At 41.8% G+C, this 13,123-nt stretch overlaps 1 protein-coding gene across 2 annotated transcripts in view; it reads right to left on the reverse strand.

Moving 5' to 3' along the window:
- MAPRE2 (microtubule associated protein RP/EB family member 2) overlaps positions 1-13,123 on the reverse strand; it is a 98,705-nt gene that overhangs the window by 68,207 nt on the left and 17,375 nt on the right. For both annotated transcript variants that reach the window (XM_042029058.1, XM_042029056.1), the window contains exon 2: positions 3,622-3,683. Coding sequence is in view for 1 of the 2 variants with exons in the window: in XM_042029056.1 (XP_041884990.1) it covers positions 3,622-3,683 (62 nt within the window). In the remaining variant the exon portion in view is untranslated. The remainder of the gene's footprint in view (positions 1-3,621; positions 3,684-13,123) is intronic.

Below are 13,123 nucleotides of genomic sequence, written 5' to 3' on the forward strand. Positions count from 1 at the left end.
CCATTGATAGGCAAGATGCAGAAGACAATAAAAGATGACTAGAAACAAGGGTATATTTTTTAATATATATTATTTTATATTATCATGGCTTCAGCAGTCCTGGCATTAAGTGGCACCATTTTGTAACCTCTGAACAGCCACATTGTATATAAAATAATAATAATAATAATAATAATAAAAGGCTTCTAACACTTTGAGTACAAAAGGTACTAGTGGCAAGAAAACAGTGCGTTTTCCTCATTACAGTAGAAAATGAGGTTTCTATTTAATAAAAACCCCAACCACAAGGCTATGTGTTTTTGTAACTGTAAATGTATGTCAGTGCTGTTGACAGCTTCTGCGTTGGAAAGGATCTCATTAACTCTGAACAAAACCACACGTTATCTTTTTGAAAAGCACAGTTACGTTCCTGATGAATCATCAGCTGCTTTGCTGAGCTCCTGTGGGATAATTTTTGGTATCGGGTACTGGAAAAATAAATATCACCCCAAAGTTCAGAATATTTTCAGACAGCACCATAAAAGGCTATCCAAGCTACCCAGTTCCTAAGTTAAGAAGGGAATGGAGCTGGTGAGCGCACAGCCATAAGCAAACATTCCATTTGGTTAACTTTGCTCCCTCAGGTTCAGGCTTTAGGGCTCTGGTTTTCTCATGTTGGATCTAAACCAGCTATAAACCATCTGTGTTCTGCACAGGACTGACTCCCAAACAGATGTCCTCCACTGCATTTTGCGGGACTTTATGGTGTTGCCACAGAATGACCATGCTTTAAAAGCACTCCGCTCAGCCCACCTACTTCCCACTTCTTCAGTCTTTTGGCTGAAGTTGCAAGGCATCCCTTAGGAAAGTCAGGTCTTCTTTGGTGGACATTGTGGGAACCAGTTGGGGGAAACAAGCAGCAGGGGACTGAGGGGGAAACAAAGTGCTCTCATCTAGAAATAGTGTTTCTTCTGTACCAGTGCTGGTGCTGGGAGATAAGGAGAAAGAAGTGAGAGGAAGCAATTCTTTAGTGTGCTGGTTTGGTAAGTACATGCACCTTTACCATGAACAGCCAGAGAATATTTATGTCTGCAGGGAAGAAAAAAAGCTCGTAACGGCCTTTGTTCAGATCTCCCCTGAACACTTCATGAATTAGTACTTCATCATACCAACATACTTTATATACACGTGTACATATATATATATATGGACACACTTTTAAGGTATTTTCTTTCTCTTCACCTATCCCAAAATAACTGAAATCTAATGAGTAATTCCTGAGCTAATGTTCCAGTAGAAACCAGCCTTGCTTTCTAATGTTAGGACGTATTGTAATTGCTTTGGTGATAATGCATCAATCAAGGAATTGCTACTGCCAAAAGGCCCCATCTGCATGTCGCACATGAGAGCACCTAATACAAGAACTGTAAAACTCCTTGGATATTCCAATATCCATCCCTCATGTTGTTGTCCATATAACTTAACTCCACGGAAAAATACACCCATTTGTCAGGCTCAAAGCCACTGAAACCTGACCAGAAGGTTTCCTGTGCAAAGACTAGTATATAATAACATGTTACATGGATTTGGAATTGTAATAGCTCAGCTAATTCTATAGCAGTGTAATGAATCTCTGGTCTTAGAAGGCTGATAACTAGATCTTCATTTGGATATATAATAGGCCATAAGGACTAAAGGATTTGAAAAGGAAAGGCTAAACAGTGAGCAGCAATCCGTTGGGAATACACTGAAAAACCGTCTGTTGCTTCACAGAAAGGGTTACACGTTGCAGGAAATCTGCACATGTCAGATAAGTTTCTGTTAGACAGGTAGGATGCAGTCTGCTTTTATAAATGTCCACTTGGTGGTTGTGCACTATCTCCATGCTCACAGTTTTCTTTAGACTTCCTGTTGTTTCCAAGTACTTGTGACAATGCCAGTATAACCACAGTGACGAAGCCTGACTTTAAGCAGCAGCATCTACTCCATGCCAGAGCGGAAAGCAACAGATGAAAGGCTCTGTGGCTCAGCACAGGGCATTGTCCTGCTGCACTTCCATCTGCAACACCTTCCCAGGAAGGGTTGCATCCACGGGGGAGGACATTACATTTTCCTAGTTCTTGCTCTGAGATGCCTCCTGTAGTCTAGATTTATTGCTTCGTCCTTGAGGCATATGAGCCACTTTTGACTAAATTATAGGCTGATTGTCCTGAGAGTCATCAAATACACTTGAGCCCCGCATGTCTGCTAATTGCTGTCGAAGTTACTCTTGCAATCTGGTGAATCTGGACTATATGATTCCTTGTTTAACTGTCCCTCTCCTACTTACCTATGTCTGTGCTGGTGAACAATTGCTGGTGGCAATTCTTGTATTTACCATAGAACTTATCCTGAATAATTTCTCACACCTATCAGGTATCTAGAGAAACCTTTCTGCAAACATATTTAAGTTTTCTTTTTTTTTTTTTGGCAGGGCATTACATAACCTGGAGCAACCCCCCTAGTTTCACAGTAAAGCTAGTCTTTTCACTTTTAGCTGTGAAGCACGAAGAAAGTATCACTGCAAACTGAGCTGCCTCCTACATCCAAAGTTAGCATTTATTTACACACTGTAACAGCTTTGCAAGCATTAGCTAAAATGCAGCAGTATGTTTTGAAAATGAAAGTTCTTCATTACACAGGCTGAGCATCATTTCAGTGCCATGCATGTGTTTATTACTAGCTGTGAATAAAGAAACCCCATGCTACTGCAAACCACGAATGCTGCAGCACATTCCTTCCAAGGGAAAGGGAAGGAATGGTATCCAGCACAGTATGGTGAGCACTGCCAATGGTGAACCCGTTCAAACAAGAGGTTTAGTACCAGGTATCCTATGCTCCATTTTGGCAACACTGGCATTTCTTGTTTAACAGCACAGAGGCAGCAGCAATGGTACAAGGGCAGCAAGTGATGGCAACCGCAGGAAGCAGGGATCTGTTCAGGGCACATCCCTTCTGAAGGCTTTCTAAACATTGCCACCTTGTGGGCCTCCTGTCTGATATCACCGGTCCTTCCACTTTCCCAAGGTGACTTCCTGAGCAGATTTCACAGATGCCAAGCTGGAGGCTGGATGGTTGAAGTTAAAATCCCATAGCTGGGGATTAAAAAAGGGACAGCACCTTACGAATTCTATGTGGCATTAATTACTAACTCCATACACATGCTTCATGTAATTTGCTTTTCTTCTACTTAACATTATGATGGCAGCACTAATAAAGTGCAGAAGAGCTAACATTTAACAAAACAAAAGCAAGGAAGGATACAATTTCTCGAATCTCCCAAGCAGAAGGGAGACATCAGATTCATTGTCCACCTCTAGGGTTTTTTTTTTTTAGTTCCTTTCTGTCACCATTCCCTTCTTACTCCAGTCAAAACCCCTCCCCCCAAATTACTTACTATATTTATTATAAAATTATTTATTATAAGATGTCTGTGGCCTCTCACTTAGCTTTCATCAGTTTTGTCTCATGACTGTTACATAGTCAAAGATGATGGAGAGGAATATCACTTGTTATTGATACCAAACTTACTTAACTACTGCCTTACAGCCATCAAACACAAGTTCTTAGGTAAAAAAACCACAAATGCACAAAAATACTTACTTTGGGCATCCAAACACTTTCCCTGGTTGCCGGCTTGAATTGTTCCTTGCAGCAATTTGGCACTGAAAAGAAAACATGAAACCTTTAGTTCAACCACCAAATAGGAGGGGGGGAAAAAAAAGATTCACTGGATGGTCTTTGTTTGCATTGGTTGAGCAGTGATGCTGTAGTCGTATGCTGAAAATTGAAATGAGTAGAAATTCTTCATTACAATGCCCCAATTCAGCTGTGTTCACAATGGCTCAGTGTCTAACACATCTGCACAACAATCAGATGCCCCCCGATAGAGTAGCAGGTCTATGAGCTCCCTTATGCAGTACTGCATTTAGAGTTTATTCATGATTTCCAGGCACACTGGTCTTTCTTCATCCAAGCAGGCTTCCTCCGAGCACAGGCAAGCAGTTATGACTGTTGTGTCATGCAACTGGAGCCTTGCTGCACTTGCCTAAACAGCTTTTCAGAGGAAAAAAAAAATCTGCCATTGAGAAGCACAGTAACTGTTATCCAGGAAAGCCCGTGTCTTTGCCAACACAGCACAAAAACGCTGGCAGTTCTTTGAAGTGTCTCACTAAACAATGAAATCGTGGTGCTGCCCCCTTGTAGCAGCCACATTAAGGCCCATTCCCTTCTGTGCTCCTACATGGAATTGCCTATGAATGCTAAATTTGTCCTCACATCCATTCTCTCAAGTGGTACATTACAGACTACAGAAACATAAGATGGAGCAACCGTATATGGGTTTCAGTTTGTGCCTTGAATTACATACTATGGTTACGTGGCTAAGTTTCTTAATTCAACTCCTCAGTCAGCAGGAAATATCATTCCTAGCAGGTAAATAATGGTTTACAGTCAGACCAGGGCTCTGGTTATTGCTTGTTTTGCATTCCTAGTCAACTAGTTGAGACAGCAGCAGGGAGGAGTATTCCAAAGACACCTATCTCTGTGTAACAGCACGGAACTACACCAAATAGGATCCCAGGAGTACTCAGACTGCATCAGGGACCAAGGGATGTAAGAAGCTACCACAGGTGAATTTATATTCATCAAAACCCCTGTTTCAAGAGGAGGAAAACATAAAGCAATTCTCACTATAATTCATTATCATCTGGAAAAGGTAAACAGACCTTTAAAGATGGCTTGTCTAAAGGGCTGGATCCCAGCTCCAGAAGCTGTGACTCATCCTGGCAGAGAACTTACGAAGGCTGCTAGCAAACTGGAAGGCTGAAGCTACCTTAAAGCCAAACCAGAATGGGAATTAACTATTAAACATGTTATTGTTTCATTTCTTTGAATCTCTCCAAGCCTCTTAAGCTTTAGTTTTCAATGTACTCTTTTTCCTCCATTTGTTTAATGTGGAAAGTGATTCCAGCACAGCTGACAAACCTCAGGCATCCTATTGGCAAAGGAACAGCGAATCCATCATGGTATGTTGGCTTTTGCTCAAGTAGTGCCCCTCTGAACTGAGATCTGACAGCACTACTCCAACAAGAGTGTCCCGTCCTTACAAGTTGCGACAATGGTTAGAAGAAGACATCTCTCGCCAGAAGGTGTTGACCAGCACTTCTAACAGGCAGCAGCAGTGGAGAGACACAGTGATTCCGTTAGAAATATGACACTTAATTTACTCATGGAATGTTTTCCTAGCTATACTTTCTGAAGAGTGTGGTATTTATGGCATATTGAAGACAGAGGTAGCTAACTTCATCGTCTTCAGTATGTAGACCTCAGTTTGAGAGGGATTTGAGTAACACCACCATACTGAACTTCATTCATAGTCTCAAATAAAAAAATCCTCATAGCACAGGATCCTAAAACTTGGAAGCTGATTCTGCTGATGCTTGCACAGGTCAGGCCAAAGAGGTACATCTCAGCAGCAGCTCCTGCCTTTTTGCCTTCAAACCTGAGCTGCAGGGAGCAGTGCGATCGCTGGGGCCAGATGAGATAATTGGCACTTGCTGCTGTGTGCAGCAGCACTGCCAGGTCTCCACCCGCTCTGTAAGCCACGCCAACACCTCAACCCGTCCTGCTGGCTTGAGATGCCGCAGCAGCACCCAGGCAAGGGAGCGGCAGGAAACAGTGGATCATTAGGGTGGAATTTAATTTAGGTGGACAAAGGAATGCAGTAGAGGTCTTAGTGGGTGTGAGGAAGGTAAGGATGGAGAGCTGGAGTCTCCTTTAAAAGGGTGGAGGGATAAAGATGTACAATGAAGACAAAGAGAAAAGGATTCCACATCCTTCTACTTCATAGCAGGCCATGCACCGCTCTCAGCTGCAGACACTGGCATCACATCACCACCCTACGTAAGCCAGCAAGCACAATTCAATTCCTCAAAACTCCTCAACACACACAGGCTGAACTGATTCTAAAATAGGTTCCCATCTCCTAAAAAGTCACCTTCCAAGACACCTAAAGAAATTCCTTCTTCCACATTGAAAAACCTAGGAAAAAGAGGATGAAGCTGTAGAGGATCAGGAAAATGGGAAAGACCTTAGGATACAGGGAAAAAAAAAATTAAGAGCAATTTAAAGAGTAGTTTCAGAAAATCCTGTGCAGTAAAACAGACAAAAACAACTATGTTTTTCTTCTTTCAGGACAGAAACTTATGATTTGTTCAATGTTGTAATGCAAGTATTTGCAGCTATGTGTGAAGTTACACATAGCAGGAAGTTCCCTATATTGGACTATCCATTTCCCTGACGAGTGAATTACACTGGGGGAAAACAGATCAATGTTTATCATAAAATGCTTTTGAGTTTAGCTGTTATTAATAGAATTGAGTAGCTTTTATTAGTAGCCAATGACTGTTCACGTAGTGCATTCAGTTCTCCCCCTCCCACAACCCCTTGTGTCATCCCGCTACAGCTACAGTCGGGAAGTGAAACCCAGGCGAGGGGGGTAGGACTAGTGGGCCACTGGCTTCCAAAGGGTCCCTCAGGAGTCCCTTCCTTTGCTTCACCAGCTGTGTACACAGCTCTGTAGCCTACATTTGCCACTTTTTCAGATGCTGCTGGGTTACATATTCTGATTGATACTAATGAGTGCTAGTGGAGGCCTCAGGCAGCTTTGGCAAACTTTTACGGTTCAGAGTTTATGGAATCTTGGGGTGTCCAGTGGATTCAGCCAGACTCCTGCTCTCCAGGGCTTACGTGGTCTCTGGAGGCTTTCACTTGCTCCCTCTCAGCATATACTTTTCCTCCCTGTGCACAACAGCTATTGCTGCATCCACAATGCTGAACCTACTGACACAAACTGACGCAGAAGGGGCTTCTATAATAATAGCCCTTGAAATGCTGTAAAGCATTACATTTAATTTGAATTAATATTGACCAAAAACAAATCCCAAATCAAAACAAAAACCACCCCAAACAAAACAAGAATTGGGCAAGAAGGATATGAGAATGCAAGTAGAAAGCAAAGCAACTAAATGGAAGAAGAAAGTACAGCAGAGAATCTGTAATAAACAAGGAACAACAGCGTCTAGAAGCACATCCTACAATCGTAATATGAAAAGTAGTACCCATTGTTGTTAGTTTGAAGGACCAAGGAGGAAAAGTTAGGACAGAATGTAATTAAACTCATTTAAATCTAATGTCTTCTAGTTCAAAACTTTGTCTCCAGAAACTGTGTTTCCCCTGTGGGCACTGAGCCCTGTCTTCTGCTACTGTCTCTCTGTGTACTGGATGCTTTCTTCCACACTGCACAGATCTGTTTTCCTCCCCCTGCCAAAGACTGGAAATGCAATGTTGCATGAAAGCAATTTGTAATATAGGCCGACAGTCACTGATTATTGCCTCAAATATCCTCAGCAGTTACAGAAAAAAACTTCAAAACCAACTTATTTGTAGCAACTGAAAGAATTTAAGCAACCCCATGTGGCTGCTATCCAGCCATTTACTGAGTGGAGAATAGCTTGACAAATTACAGAAATGGACAAACTCAGAGTGTAAATCAGAAAACCATGTATATCACTATTTACATATGCTTTCCTGTTGAAAAGATGAACAAAACCATTAATTTTAAGGCTTCCAGTGTCAAAGGAAAGAACGACTGTTTTTATGAACTGTGCATGAATCACAAAAACCAAAATAAAAATCCCCATCTATTCACAGTTTGGCAGATTTCTCAACTTGCTGGTAACTAACAGCCGAGCCCTACGCTGTCTCACTGTTCCTGAGTAATTCCTCTGCGTCCACTCAGGACTCGGCTCTGCGGCACTACAGGGAAGGCACAAAGGCAAAGACCCAAAGCAAAGAAGTCATGAAATAGAGCTGAGTTTAATACTGTCTCCAGCTCCAAAACTACAAGAAACCTAGTCTGACCCAGAGTGCTTCACAAGGAAGGCAGTCCCAGAAGATGTGAGATACTGGTACCGAGCACTTCCCACCTCTTCCCCTTTTCCGATTTCAAACATGGATTTGTCCCAGTGGTTCTGCTTCTCTCCAGTGCTCCGATTTCAAGTCATCTACTGGCATGAAAAAGGTCCTAGAGATTTCTTATAAGACTCCGTTCTCTCCCTTTCATTTACAAAGCAAATAAACTTTTTTTGGTCATTTACATATAAAGTAAATCCAAGCATGTCCTACTTAGCAACTTTGTAGGAAAGAACATGCATCCTTTCTCAGGAAGACTTCTACTCTGTTTGGGAAGCCTTTAGATTTTTCTCCCTATAGAGCAGTAAACCAATTTGTGTCATTTCTGCTGTCCTCTCCTGTCCCCCGTCAACTTCTTGTAAAGGGGAATTTCTATGACACTGCTGGGTTCAAAGCTCCAGCCAACTGCAGTGTGACACCTACATTTTTGCAGCAGCCTACCTGTCCTCCTCCTATTCACAAATACCTTCACTCCCTTCCTGCCCAGTAACTCTGAGATGCAGTAATTATCTTCCAACCTGGAAAGGGTAACAGAGCTCAGTTTGTGTGATTTTACTTAGGTAGTGTGACAGATTTGGCAAACCCTTTTTTTTTGCATGACAAGCAATGCCAAACCAGTTTATCAAGCAGTAGGTGGCAGACCTAATAGGGTGACCAGATGAGACTGCGTATTTATCATTCTTTGTATTTAGCAGCAGGCTGCCACATCTCGCTCATCTCCAAAAAAAAGCTTCTCTTTGCTCCATTTGGAGAAAAAGAATCTTGCTTCAATTATTTGAGGCATCCTTTTCTTTAAAATTTAGTTCAGAGTCATTGATATCTGCATCTCAATTTCTATCACACAACTAAAAGTCTGTGTCCCACTTGCCACTGTCAGTGCCTGTGTCTGTTGACTTCTACATCCAACACACCAATTTTGTTTGGTGCCTGTCTGCAGATAGCACACTGGATTGCAGTTTGCTATGATGCACTTCTGTATGTACTCATCTATTATATTTTGGGCTTTTTTCTGGTAGGCATTATATCATCTTAAAGAAAGCACTTGGTTTAAAAATAACTAGAGTTGATCAGGTTTCTGCTTAGTTTCATGCACTAGAATCATTTAACACATTTCTTTTAAATACTTCCTTATAAACAAAGTTATGCTGTGATGATGCATGTTTTATAGTGAGGCAAGAAAAGCCAGCATTGACTAAGGTTTCCCATTATGAAGAATTTGGCAATAATATTGCCTTAAGGCATACCAGCCCCTACTGTTTGCTCCTTATTTATTTCTCTGGGCTGCCCTGCAGTTTTGCTAGAACTCTGAATCCCATCCACTCTGAAGCAGAAGCAAAAAGGGATCTAATTTCAAGGTCACCCCATTTTTTTTTTTTTTTTTCCTTTTTCAGATTTAGAAAAGTAAATCTGGGACAGTTGCTGGTTTTTACAGTACACAGCAAGGCCCCATCAACACTTGGGTTGTCACAACTGGGAGGACAGGATCTCTCTCACTGGCTGGTATTGCTGGCCAGAAACAGACATAGGGAACAACTCCACTGAGTGGGATGGAATATCAAGCTTTAAAAGCAGACACAGAGTCCTCATATATGGTCTAAAGACCAGAGGATACACAGACCTAAGGCAGAACACACATCAACTTTCCCCTGTTCAATATGGAAGGAGCAAGAGACACATGGAAGACAGCTAGCAGCAACTGCTCCGGTCCAGGTCAACTCACCACCAGTCTCCAGATGTATCCTCTCCTATACTCAGTTTTAGGCTTCATTTTGTAGCTGAATCTTATAGACTAATCATCATCTTAGAATTAAAAAGAAGGTTCAAGGGAAAAGCATTAAAATACACATTCAAAAGTAAAAAAAAAAAACAAACCACCAACAAAAAAAACCCCTTTGTATTCTGACCTGAGCTATTTTCTGAAGTTCTTTTAAAACAGCAAATCCTGAAGTTAACATGAAGAGTTCTGATGGCATAATAATATGCTGAATTACCCAAGCTGACATTCTTTGAAAATAAGCCTGCTGAACAAGCACAGTAGGAAGTGCCCAAAGATAACTTCCATAGGGGTGTTATGCAGTGTCTGGGGAATTCTCAAAATTGCTTCAGGGATATAAAATGTACCAACTTCAGGAAAACATTTAGAAGAGCAAGCTGGTTTACAAGACAGATATTTTAACTCAAAAAGTAACTTAAATGAAAGTGGCACTCTTCACTGTAAGCCTTACACCTCCAGACATGCCTGAGAAAAATGCAGGTAGCTCAGTTCAGGTGCCTGAGATTAAATGGGCTGAATCCCCCACTATTGTGAGATTAGTTTTTCAGATCTCTCTTTACAGTGAGTGAAGAAAATTCAGCACATCAGAGAACATTCAGCAAAAATCATTTAGATGGCTAGACAGAGGGGGAATAAATGCTCCTACCAACTCTCTGTTTTAACCTAGTGCTTTACTATAAGCACTTTGCCTACAAATTGCTTAGACTTACAAACTGGTGGTCTTTGCTAAGTTACAGAATTCAGTAACTTCCTTTAAAAAGTAAAAAAGTTCTCCAAAACAGTGCAAGATTCACAACCTATGCCTATTTGAGACCAGGAAAGACGTGAGGACAGGTCTGGAAAGCAAGTATGCAAATTCTTGCCCCAGGGAAGGAATGACCTTGCTGGGTACCAGCCAGCTGGAGACAAACTTCAGAGAAAAAAAACACCTGGGGGTCTCAGTGGACAACAAGTTGAAAAAAACTCAGCAGAATGTTCTTGCAGAAAAGGAGGGGAACTCTACACCGAGCTCTAGGCTTGCAGATCCAGGGCAGTAATTACTGCATTCAGGGCTTGCGAAAGCGCGCTACTTGTGTACTGGGGAGCCACAAACCAGTAAGAGACATGCTGGAGCCCAGTCTACCATAGCAAGATAGGTAAGGAGATGGAGTGTACGATGCAGGAGAGGCTGAGAGAGTTGGGTTTGTTCAGCCTGAAGATGAGAAGGTTTAAGGTGTGTGGGGGATGTATGACTGCAGCCCTCAGCTACTTACGGGGAGGGTGTAGAGAAGATGGAGCCAGGATCTTCTCGCAGGCACACGGACATAGCAAGAGGCAACAGACAAGTTTCAACAGGGAATATCCTGATTGCATGTTAGGAAAAGTATTTTCATCATGAGAGTGGTTGAACATTGGGTCTAGTGAGGCTGGAAAATCTGAATGTTTGAGATACTCAGAACTCAAAAAGTTCCTGAGCAACTTGACCTGTTCAAGATAGCTTTGAACAGGAATGGACAAGATTATCTCTTTCAACCAGTATCATCCAGTGATTCCATGTAGAAGTAGCATCACTGCAGGCTACTTGTTGCCTGCCTGCCTTACCCAGGAAAGAGAGCCCTAGTTAGGTTCTGAACTGCCATCTCAGCCCTTTTAACAGTTCTGGCATCCTTCTCTGCTGTAAATTGCTGAACAGAAAAAGGGAACTAACTCAAAGATGTAAAGATAGATTCCAGTATCTGTGGCAATAGTTAAAGCAGTTCAAGTCTTGGAACTTGGTTTTTATTTTGGTCCTTAGAAATCTAAACATATATAGTATATAAATAAATTTATAATAAATAATATTTAATACATAAATCTAAATTCAAAAGTTTTTCTCTTTACAGCACTGGTGAAGCAGGTAAGAGTTCTTGGATTCCTGCCTTGTGTGAGCAGAATGGATTACCTGCAGTCAATTATGTATGTGCAAACCTATGAAGGCTTTAAGGCTACAATTTGTAGAAATGTCCTGTGAACTTCTGATAAGGTGCTCATGTGATGGCTGATGGGACATTGAAGGGTGTAGCATCACGTCATTTGACCTGCACAGATCATCACAGGTACTCCCAAAAACCAAAGAAGTCTCTCCTTTTCATCTAATCAATCCCAACCATCCGGTTTTCCTAGGTGGAATGCAAAAGTCACTTTTCCATAGATCCACAGTGTGACAATCATCCCTGGGTTCCCATCTCTGCTGAAAGGACCATGTTAATCTTTTACACTACTTAATCAGTGGAGAAAGGTGAGCAGGGGGTCGCAGTGATATAGTCACAAGCTGGTGATCATGAAACTCTGCAGGAGCATGTTTTAAGTCTTCTCCAAGCTGCTGAGGGGCAGATCCCCTTTAGTATCCCATGTTTTGAGTCAATCCTTCAGCCCTCCTTGTCTACAAGGTGGAGGAATGGCCCACCGACACTTCACACTCTTCCACACATATTTTGACTAAAAGCAAGTGGCGAATCTGGGGATTTGATAGGATTGGATCTCTTGGGGGAGCAGGCAGAGAAATACAACTTGGTATTTATTCATGTTTCAAAGCAGTGAGTACCGATTTGCTTACCCTACCCAGGTGCAGTACCTCTTATCACTAAGAGAAGCAGAACTTCACAGACAAATATAACAGCTACCTATATTCTCAGTTACAACCAGAAACCTGCACTTGCAAAAGGTCTGTCAGAAACTGGGGGCCTCCCACCTGCAAAATGGGAAAACTAAAATACACTGAAGCTTGAGGACACTTGCATGGTGGTCATGATCCCACACAAGTAATTAGAGCTAAAACTGCAAACCTGTATATTTGACAAAGAGAGCATGGAACCAACCCAGCTTTTCTGGGATCTTGAGTGTATGTAGAGCTGGAAGTTTCCCCATTGAGGGAAACTAAAAAAAGCCATGCAGAAGTTCTTCAGGGCAGGACTGTATATGAAAACTGCATAAATACCTTTTACTCCTTCAGTTACAATAGCATTGCTACCTGATCACAGCTTGTGAACTTCAAGTTCAAGGAAAAATATTCCAGTTTGTGAGATAAGAGTGACAGCTTGTTGCTTTATTTAAGTACTCCATGATACTACACAATAAAGCAAGTCATATGGGAGGGAGTTCAAAAGATGGGTTGCTAAGCCTCAACCCCTCAAGTTAATATTGCTTTGTTCTGAAAGGATAGCCTGCATTTGAATTCTACCGTATCAGAAATTTTTGGGCTGCAATATTTCCTCCAAGAAGCTGCAGTACAAAGCTCACATGAATTACCAATTCTTTATGTTGTTCTGCAGACAAGTGCCACAGAACACAGTGGACCAGCCCACTAACATGAACACATGTGCATCACTTATTCATAAG

Source organism: Corvus kubaryi, unplaced genomic scaffold, assembly GCF_017639235.1.
Source record: "Corvus kubaryi isolate FWS band 111438036 unplaced genomic scaffold, C.kubaryi_AGA036_p1.0 37312, whole genome shotgun sequence".
Lineage (NCBI taxonomy): Eukaryota > Metazoa > Chordata > Aves > Passeriformes > Corvidae > Corvus > Corvus kubaryi.